This window comes from Nicotiana attenuata, chromosome 9 (assembly GCF_001879085.1).
Source record: "Nicotiana attenuata strain UT chromosome 9, NIATTr2, whole genome shotgun sequence".
In the NCBI taxonomy this organism is placed as follows: domain Eukaryota; kingdom Viridiplantae; phylum Streptophyta; class Magnoliopsida; order Solanales; family Solanaceae; genus Nicotiana; species Nicotiana attenuata.
The window spans coordinates 31,790,392-31,802,210 of NC_031997.1; the positions used below are offsets into that span (position 1 = coordinate 31,790,392).

The window sequence follows — 11,819 nt, forward strand, 5'->3', positions numbered from 1 at the left end:
TTTCTTTTTGCTTTTCTATCAGCCTTTTTGTTTTCCTCCAAATCCACAAAGCTATACTATTGATTTGATATACTCGAAATTAAATCGAAAAATAATCAAATTTCATAAAAGAAGAGAACATTCTATTAGAATTTTCATATCAGGATTGTTTGATTCAGTCTTAAAGCATAATGTCCTGCTCATCATCGTCATCGGCCTCGGAGGATGAATATGAGGGATTCGATTCTTACCGGAAAGGAGGATACCATGCGGTGAGAGTTGGCGATTCATTCTCTGGTGGCCGATATATCGCTCAGCGAAAACTCGGCTGGGGAGAGTTCTCCACTGTTTGGCTCGCTTTTGGAGATTTATTGTACAAAAATTTAAATCCACCATTGAAGGACTTTGAAGCTTGAAACTCATAACTTGGTTTGTTTGAGTTTTTAATTATTTTGTTCTGATCCTGTATGAGTTTGTTTGGAAAGTTGATTGGAGGTTGTACCTAAAGTTTTAGTCAATTTGGTGGAGATTTTGTAGTAGATTTTAGAAATTTGGGTTGAAATATAGTTGAACCAGAGAAGAAGACGAATTTGTATTGTATACCCAAATAGTATACAAATATACCATTTTAGTATACAATTCATTCCAACTATATACCCTATTAGTATAACTATATACTATATTGGTATCATATGCTAGTTGAATCATTTTTTGGTTGTATTAGCTGCATTTAATTGGTACAATATTTGATTTTCTTTTAATAATAGTAATATAGTACAATATCTTGAAATACCTTATTATATTAATATGTGGTACACTATTTTTTTATTTTTCTCTTTATGCATGTGTGTTATGTAATAGTAGTATAGTCATATAGTTGCCGGAAATTAACTAGTAAAACTGTATACCATGTTGGTATAGTTATATGCCATATTGGTATCATATGGTAGTTGAACATCGTTTTGGTTGTTTTAGCTGCATCATAAGTGAATTCTATTATGAAATGATTTATATGAACATGAGTTGCAATGCTGGAATTTTGTGTGCCGATGGACATAAATTATGTGTATTATGTAATAGTTTTTATAGTTATAGGCAATTGTTGGAACGACCCCATACAACTATATACCCTCTTAGTATACAAAATGAGCAAGTTGTTTTGCGAATATTTAGCTTGCAATACGAGCATGTAATTTTCTCATACTTTTATTGCGTCCTTTAATGTTTTGGTACAATAGTATAGTCGCAGATAGTTGTAGCAATATTCTAGAGAAATCATATGCTCTGTTGGTATACATATATACCATATTGGTATCACATGGTACTAGAAGTCTTTTTTGCTACTTATACTTTTGTTGTATTTTTCAATATTTTATTGTCATTTTTATTCTAACTAGTATATATGGAGATTTGGTTGTCGTAGATTATGTTTTCTTGCTCTATAACTGGTTGTATTACTGCTAATGGTAGAATGTGTACTGATATTTATAGAGAAGGAGATCAAGGTTTGCATGGCAATCACGTGTTGATTCTTAGAATCTGATTATGTAATTTATGGTGCTCAGCAACAATCAATGTGATATTCAGTGAATTAGATCAAGTGACAACTAATATTATTTTAGTTTAATAATTGAATTTAATAAATGAGAAAGAAAAAAAACAAAAGGTAATATTGTACTAGTTATATTAAAAAAAGGTGAACAAATATTTACTATATCAGTTATTTTTTCTTATTGTATAAAAAAGAATAATAAAAAATAGTAAAACAGTAAATGAAATTAGATTATGAAGAGAAAAAGAATAAAAAAAGTTAAATGAAATTAGAAAAGGAAAAAATAAAAAAATAAGAAGACGAGAAAAAAGAAAAGGAGAAAAGAAGAAAAAAGAAAAAAAAGAAGAAAAGAAGCATAGAAATAAAAAATGAATTAGAGAATAAAAAAAAATTCCCCACAAAAACTATTATGGGTAGGAAATATAATTAGTTTATGGGTAGAAAAACAAATGGGTAGACAAAGATAAATAGTTTTATTTTTGTGGGTAACTGTGTCAAAACCCCTTATATATATCACATGGGTTTGACTTGGACCCATTCGTTAGGTTAGTATACTTCAAGCTTTTACTTTGGGCTTGATTTCCACATGCTTTCCTTGATTCCTTCGTTGTTTCATTTTTGAGACAATTTCACTTTTAGCCGTTCGGTTGAAACTTTTGACAAACTCTAGCCCAAAAATCTGTTATTCAATTTGAAGCCAAAAACTAATTATAATAGCTAGCCAAAAATTTAAAGGTCGACATTACCATTCATCGCTTATAACCGAAAGTCTAGCCCTTCCCAAAATTGAGAACGACGTTGAGTACCTAACCAATAAGTTAGTAGCAGAAATTAACTAAGATAGTGTTAATATTCCCGATTTCAACACCGAATACAGAACCTACATGAATTATTAACTCGATTTGCAACGAAGATGTAGAAATCGATTTTGCCATCTCATATGTTGATAAAAACAAAGCTAAATCTTTCTTTTACCCACTCAAAATCCAATTTACAAGTGGTGCCGCTTCTTGCTACTTTTGTTTGCTGAGAGATGTTAAAACAGAATAAGCGTAAAGGTACTCTANAAGAATCTTTATGAGGAAAAAAAAACTACTTACAAAAGATGAGAACTTTCTTAACGTTTTGTTCAAGTGACTATATAAGAAGATTCCTTTTACGTTTTTGGTATCGGAACTGGCACAGTGAGTGATCAAGAACTTTTCTTTTTAAATTAAAAAAAAAAAACATAGAAGAGGAACCCCACCTAAAGGATAATATTATGTGCACCTCCAGGGCGGATGCACCTTTGTGCAAGCGGAGTCATCCGACACCGCTTCACCGGAAAATCTAGTTAAATATATATTTTAAATTTATAATATTATAAATAGTCGTAATAAAAATAAAACGAACGTTATTGCAAAAGAAGTGCGTCATGTGTTTTGCTACATCTTTTTCTTTCCTTTTCTTTTTCTTGAAGATAGCATCTTTTAACTTTCAAAATTAAGCAAGTTTATCATCTGAAATTCATTTAACTTGGAAGAAAGAATCAATGAGGCGAATCATATCTACGCAGTGAAAGAAATTTTAAGTTCCTTTGAAATTTATTTCAATATGAGTGATTGTGTGATGCCTTATATATATATTAAAAAAATAGTACTATGACGCTTTATGAATAATTTTCAAAAAGTAAAAACTCGTCGAGAAAAGTTATAATATTTTAATATATTGTGTTTTATTGATATAAGTAGAATCTTTTTTTTTTAATATAGCATCTATGTTATATTTGTTTATTTATTCACTTTTTAAAATTGTCGACACCGCTTACGAAAAATTCTGCGTACGCTCCTGCGGCTCCATGCTTTAATCGTAGTACTATATAATAATGGGACTTGACTTAAGTTTTTTGAGGGGTTTAGGCGCTTTTTACAATGTTGAAATTAAGAAAATGTCCTTTTTAGATCTTTTACATGTAAAAAAATATCTCATGTGTAAAAATAAATTTCTCGTGTTTAAAAAAAGAGATAGGGTCACTATACAAAACATATACAAAAATAAACTGTCATTATACAATAAATAAACTAAATAAAATTTCACTATATAAAACATATACTAAATAGAATGCCACTACACAATTTATATACAATAGACTGTAACTATACAAAATATATACAAAATAAACTGTCATTATACAAAAAATATACTAAAATATACAAAATAGATTATCACTATACAAAAATTATACAAAATAGACTATTATTATACAATTTATAAACAATAGACTGTCACTATACAAAAAATATACAAAAATAGACTATCACTATAAAATTTTTATACAATAGATGTACAGAAATAGACTTTCATTATACAGAAAATATACAAAATAAACTGTCGCTATACAAAATATATACAAAATGGACTGTCATTATACAAAAATATACTAAATAAATTGTCACTATATAATTTATATACAATAGATTGTCACTATACAAATTATATACAAAATAGACTGTCACTATAAAAACTATATACAAAATAGACTGTCACTATACAAAAATATACTAAATAAACTGTCACTATTCAATTTATACACAATATATTGTCACTATACAAATCATATACAAAATAGACTGTCAATATACAAATTATATACTAAATAGACTGTCACTATATAAAAAATATATAAAATATACCGTCACTATACAAAAATTATACAAAATAGACCGTGGCAAAAAAAGGTTGCTCTATTGCGCCAGGTAGGGGTCGAACCTGCGACATTCTGCTTACAAAACGGCATTCTATCCACTGAGCTACAAGCACTTATGTTGTCATGCTCATTCATTTCGGGCTACTAAATGCAATATCTTTGGGCCGAAGGGCCATTTCCTGTAAGTGGCCCAAAACATGGGCTATTAAAATTTTGAGGGGCTATAAAGGGTAGTTTTCTCTTCATTTTTTGATACCAAGGAAAAGGTCTCATTTTCCGTAGAGTTTAAGTTGTATGAATCGATTTTGTGATTATGTTGAAGAATTATTTTCCTCCTTTGAGTTCTCGAGTGAAAGGGGCTTAATGGTGCACAAAATATTTATACAATTAGGTCACTTTAAGACGATTGTTGGTAAATCTCAATGATAATTTATAAATTAATTGGTAACTGTAAGTAGAAATAATAACTAACCTATTATCATAAGTTAATACTCACTAATCGTATAAACAAAACTTTACATTAATGTATGTAACTTAAACTCTTTCTATATATACAGTCAGACCACTCTATAACGGCATCCCTATATAACAACACTTCACTATAAAAGCCAAGCTTTTTCGGAATCAATTTTTATATTATGTTATAATATATATTTTATATAACAACACTTCGTCATTCAAAAATATTCGGAACAAACGAAGCTGTTATAGAGAGGTTTGACCGTAAATAAAGAGAAGTTAGATAACCTTTCCCCAAAGATTCTCCCGGCAAATATGCTTTTTCGACAGAAATGCTTCTACCCTATTCTTCTAAGTCGGTATTCTTTTTTATGTTCTTTCTACTCTAAGTTATGAAATTAATTTTTGTGTCCAAAAACACAGGTAAACTTAATCAAAGAGTATTACAGAGAGGCAAACCAAGCGGCTGATTCAATGGCGAAGAACGGAAGCAGCTTAACAACTTTTGGAAGCTTAACAACTTATCTTAGTCCTACTACTTTTGCTATTTCTATTTTGGAAAGGGACAAGCTAGGAACTATGTGGCCTAAAATAATTCTCACTTGTAATGTAATATGTAATGACTCTTAGTATGTGTTTTAATATATGTCTTAATTACCAAAAAAAAAAAAAAAAAAGAGTATTCATAGTGTTCGCAGTTTCATTTCACATTTCTTATAATTTAAATCAAGGTCGTAGCATCTAAATGAAACATGAATATATGAAAGTTCCTCTAGGTTTCCAACAGCTTGACAGTGGACCTTGTCAGTAGTCTTATGGGGCCAATTTTATGAAGAAGCGTTTCGATTATATTCCACAAAAATATCTAGGTCAAGGCGGCTCCTTATTTGGCTAATAAGAGGTACAACTCATTTTTTCTAACCCAAATACAAAGTCATTAATTGCCTATGTATTTCTGACTTTTTCCTTATCTACTTTGTCTAGTCCACTTGCTCATATCCATTTGTCGATTTGTCATTTCACATTATTAATATATCCGTACAACTACATTTAATTGATTTCTAAAAAAAAGACATGAAAAAACACTTGAACTAAGTGACACTTGAGAAAAAGTTATTCATTTTTCTTATGTTTTCTTCATGAAATAACTTTCTCAAATGCGAATGGAATCTTGATCCAATTCAAGGTCTTCTGATCAGGTTATCATTTTTGTTGATCAACATATGTGTTGGAGTTCTCCTTACTAATTAAGTAACTTGTTAGAGGGTAAAAATCTACACTATATATAGGGGCAGAAACACCCTTTACATAATGCGATACCGATTTGCAAACATCTTCTTCATATGTGTATCTAAATGATTTTTTTTTTAAAAAAAAAACTACTCATGTATATATGTTAATAATCAGGGGCGGATTCATGTAGAGGGTTGGGGGTGGTACCCCACCCGGTCGCTCGGATAAAATTTCATGTGTGTTTATATATATATTGATATGTTATAAAGAAATTTATATATATTAAAAGGATGGCAAACTAATATGTTGGCTCTAGGTGCCATGGTTCAAAGCCAGCACTCCACAACTAGATGAAGGATCGAATCCCTGCTTTTCCCTTTTCTTACTTTACTTTCTTCTTCTTTTCTTAATTTCTTGTATTTCTTCATCTTTTAATTTCCTACAAACATTTTATTATTTATTCAATAATATATTTGCTTCTTTTTCTTTGTGTAAATCTTCAATATTTTATTTGAATGTGATCTTTCTATTTTCCCTTTTTATCTATACAATTATATTGTTTTCATAATTTCTAAAATCTTTTATAATGATGGCATCAATAGACATATAAGGGAAGTATTTACTAATTTAAAATTTTATTTTAGTTTCATGCATCTAATCACATCATTCAATAAAGCTAGAGAATTAGATTGAATTGGACAAAATTTATTCGGTTTAATGGTCATATGTTTATTTATGCACCAAAAATATTGTAAATAAAACAGAATTAATTCAAAATAGATCGAACCGAACAAAATTAGATCAAAATGGATCAAACCAATAAAATGTACACCCTAATTCAATCTCCGGCCAACGATAGATTTGCATTAAAAAGTGGCACCCATAACCATCAAATTCTGGATTCGCCTCTAATAATAATAGGTCAACACGCTTTAAAACACGTACAAATTAGATATTAATTTGAGACGAGAAGTAAAAGCTTAAAATCAACTTAATATTATACTTATAGCGTGTTTGGTCGTGCCTCTAAAATCAGATTATTTTTGAAGAGCACTTTTAAAAGCGTACTTTTGATGAGATACATTTTGTGTTTGGTTAATCAATTAGGAATGCACTTCTGAGCAACAATTAGTATTTAGCCAATCTTGTAAAATTGCTTTTAAGTGTATTTTTCTCAAAAGCGCTTTTGAAAAAACTACTTTTGAGAAGAATCTACTGTTTTTTTGCTCTCCAAAATCGCTTTTGCTTATATTCAAAAACACTTTTTTTATTTTTTTACTTTTAAAAGCTTGACCAAATACCGTACTTTAGAAAAAAGTACTTTTGCTCGAAAAAACACTTATGGGCAAAAGAAGCACGACCAAATAGATTATTAATAGTCTGTTTGGTCGTGCTTCTAAAATCAGTTTATTTTGAAAGTACTTTCTCAAAAGTGCTTTGAAAAAAATACTTCTGAGAAGCAATTTGTGTTTGACTAATTAATTTTAAAAGTAATTTTGAGCACTAATTAGTATTTGACCAAATTTTTAAAAAGTATTTCTAAGTATATTTTTGTCAAAAGTGATTTTTGAAAGAGTGTTTTCGGGCCGGGGAAAAGTACTTTTTTCTTCCGCTCATACTCAAAAATACTTTTTTCCCTTTCTAATAACTTGGCCAAACACCTTAACTTTAGAAAAACAAATTTGGTCTAGAACGCCCTTTTGGCAAAAAAAAAAAACACGTCCAAAGAGGTTATAAACCCACTTACAAATCGTAATTTGAAAATATATAATGTGGTCGACACTGCTTTATCTAATATTCTTGCATTTGCCACTTGTTGTAAATATATCTTCCTATTAGTTGTCTAAAAAAATACAAATTTCTTATATACTGTTTGTTTGTTGGATATTCTTATATGTATACTCTGAAGCGTTCTTCATATCATAATTAAATTAGAAAAAGTCATATGTCACTATCTCACAATATATTATATTCAAATTTCAAACACGGACATGTAGAAAATTTAAACTTCAAATTAAAGTATAACACACAACGTTCTAATAAACTGTTATATACACGCATCATACACGGTCCCCTCACTCCTTTTCCATCCTCTTAATTCCTTTCTCTTTTTCTTCCACCATTCTTTTCCAACCCCAAAACCTCAAAACAATGAGCAGAAAAAGAAAACTCAGAGACCTTATGGGAATTTTCAAAGACAAAGCTTCACTTATCAAAGCCAACTTATCAACCAAACGCGGCGTTTCATCAATTCAGGTCGCCGTCATAAGCGCCACCACCCACGCCTCCGCATCTCCGCCACATGACCACCGCATCTCCGCCATCGTCTCCGCCGGCGACCACTCACTCCCTGCTATATATGCATGCATCGAAGCTATCATGGACCGCCTTCACCGCACTCACAATCCATACGTTGCCCTAAAATGCCTCTTCGTATTCCATAACATCATGGCTAAAGGTTCACTTCTTTACAAAGATCATATATCCTTTTCTCCTTCGTCCGGTGGTCATAATTCTCTAAATCTTTCTGGGTTTTACGATAAATCTGATATGGAAACACGAGAACTCTCGTCGTGGGTACGATGGTACGCTAATGTTTTGGAACGTAACATGATAACGTCTAGGGCTTTGGGTTCTTATATTTCTCCTTCCTCAAGATTAACGATAAACTTCGATAAAATTGGGGATAAAAAAGGAAATACTGGGTTTTCGTCCAAATCAGATTTTGTAACAGAAATGGAATCTTTGGTGTGTATGGTAGAGGGGATTTGTGAAACGCCAGAGTCACAATATTTCCAGAAAAATGACCTAGTGCATGAGATAATGATATTAGTTGCTGAAGATTATCGTTCAACTCAGTACCATATGATGATCAGACTCGTTGAGTTAGGGGACCGAGTTTCAAGATTGAAATACCTGGATTTGTGTGAGTTGATATTGTCTTTGAAGAGACTTGAGGGATGCAGGAAAAAGTTGAATGAATTGTTTATAAGAAGAAAGAACGATCTTTTTTGGGAAATGGTAAGTGAAAAGAAAATGGAGATGGAGAAATTGAAATATGAAAGGGAAAGACAAAGTTTTCTACTATGGAATGTAGATGAAAAGTTAACTCGATCGGTCATCCCAAATTAAAAGTTGCAGGAAATAATCAACAACTTTTGTTTGCTGCACCATACAAGTCAATGGTGAAAGTGACTTTTTGGGCTTTTGCGTCTGTTTAGAGGCCCAATTTTGGCACTTTGCAATTGGAAGCCTACAATAGTTTTCTGTCTTTACAATAATTTTGTATATATGGTTTTCATTTGAAAAAGGGCTCATTTTGTGTAAATCATCGCAACTCTGTTGTTTTTGTTTTACACGAGTTTTGTCAATGCTCCAGCAGGACTGTGAATAAAAATAAGTAGATCCAACTGTTTAATTTCTTGTTCCAATAATTATTATGGGAAATTACCAGCTATGTCCATTTATAAGTAGCTCATTACAAAAATTGGCCAATTGATAAAATATTATAAATATTAGCCAATTAGTTACTTTTAGCAAAAAATATCAAATTTTTGCTTTGTTTTGAGTGGGTGTTATATTAGAATAGATTGGGCACAACTTAAGGAGCTTGAATCTCAGTTTTGGAATGATTTGGTGAAGTTTTGAGGTGGTTTGAATTGAAAATTCGAAATAAAAGCTGAACATGAAAAAAAATGATATGTGTATCACACTGTGTATCATTTGTGTATCACATATGTATCATATTTGTATCAATTGTGTATCACATGTATATCCATGTATACCTGTGTGTGTGATACATGCATGATACATGTTTGATACATGTGTCACAGAAGACTTTTATGAACTCGATTTAATTACGAATTTTGATACAAAACCGGTCCAAATCACCTCCAATCTTCCTCAAATTTTATATATTGACTTATCTATATATTTTCAATGAATTTCAACTATACCCATTAAAAAAGTTCCTTTTTTGTTTAGATTTTTGGAATATTGTATAGATTTTTGTATTTCATCACCTTATTTGCTATCCCGTCCATAAAATTTCCTTTCCGTCTTGTATCTAATGTTGCTAATGACGCTTAAAATATGGAAGGTGATTTTTGCATGTGATTCTTTGAGAGAGAAAACCCTATTATTTGGTTTTTCAATTTTTGTTGGCTACTTTTGGTAAGTCTATGACTAATGGCTAGAGGTTGATAAGTCGAGATTTATTTGGACATTTGTGTAAGTTTCCCTAATATTATTTCAGTTTTACTGATAGAAATCCATTAACTGAGTGTTCGAGCTGGATATATAGGTAATGCGTCCATATGGTCTTTCACCCTTATTAGTGTAGCACCCGCATTAATTTCCTATAAGCCTAAAATTGAACACCAGAAATACTCCCTCTATCCCAAAAAAAATATATTTTTCGGCTTTTGAAAGTTAAACAAGTTGTTTTTTTACCATAATCTTTTATACCTTTTAAATATTTAAAATTATTAATTATTGTGATTTATATTACTTTTTATATAGTTTTTAAATATATAAATTTTATTAAAATAACCTAAATATTCTATGTAATTCAAATTCATGATTAAAGTTAAAGAGTTTGACTCTCGAAAGCCAAAATATCTTTTTGGGACGGAGGGAATAATAGAGAATATTGTCTAATAATGTGAAAACTACATTATCGACTTAGAATGACTAAGTAAATCAGGCCTATAAGATTTACTAATATTATTTACCTAATGATCCATCAAATTAAAGGAGTAATTTATCGATCAAGGGTACTGAACTTTTTAACTGCATTATCTATATCTATATCTATCTATATTATTATAAAAGGATGAGATAAAATGTTGGCTTACAAAAATAACCTTTTAATATTAAGCATAATAACTCATAATAAAAGGACATAATTGGAATTCTAGATATTAGCCTTGCAATTCTATTAGTTTTAGGACGTAATACTATACATTAGAAATCCTACATGATTACCTTTAGGAATCCTATTAGTATAATTATTTTCGGGCATGGATATTAGCCTCGTAATCTTATTACTTTTAGGATATACTTGTTGACATAAACTTTAATTTTATACCAGGATCTTGAACATCATGATAATCTGTCACGACCCCAGTTCACCCACCGTGAACATGTCGTGATGGCGCCTAGCCTCTACAACTAGGCAAGCCTAACAATGCGGAAACATAACTAACTTGCGGAATAATAGTCAAAACTAAACAGTTTAAAGGAGAAACAGTATATAAAATGCCGCTCGGCATAAACAACTCCACATCATAACATCCTACATCACTATCCCAAAACCCGAAAACTCACGGGAACACAAGCTAAAAAGGGGTACAGTAAAGTGCTCTAATCTCCAGAAACATCTACATCAATAGTACGGTAGAAGGGCTAACATTACAGATAGAGGAAAGAAGGAGACTCTTCGGTCTGCGGATGCGGCATATATACCTCGAAGTCTCCGAAATACTCCCTGCCTCAAGGGTGGTAAGTCCGTGCAACAGTACCTGGATCTGCACATGAAAAACATGCGCAGAAAGGGCATGAGTACACCACAACGGTACTCAATAAGTGCCAAGCCTAAGCTCGGTTGGGTAGTGACGAGTAAGGTTTGGGCCCTACTGAGGTTAAATAAGATACATGTTTAACAGTGTGAAATGACAGTTTAATTAAATAACACATGCTATAAAGGACAACAACAACTATTACAAGGCAAGCAAGACACAGTGAAAGAACATAACTCAGTCCCGAGATAACAGCCGGGGATCTCCCAGGATACCGTCCTGTAGTCCCCAAATATAAATATCATGTCCAGTGAATCTCCCGGGTGCAGTCCCGTAGTCCAACTCATAAATGTGCAGGGGGGATCTCCCGGGAATATAACTTCCGTAGTCC

General features: G+C 31.4%; 1 protein-coding gene across 1 annotated transcript; it reads left to right on the plus strand.

Annotated features, from left to right (window-relative positions):
* On the plus strand, nucleotides 8,061-9,041 carry LOC109232635 (putative clathrin assembly protein At4g40080). Its single transcript, XM_019398392.1, has one exon. The coding sequence runs from the start codon at nucleotides 8,061-8,063 to the stop codon at nucleotides 9,039-9,041; it is 981 nt and encodes a 326-aa protein (XP_019253937.1).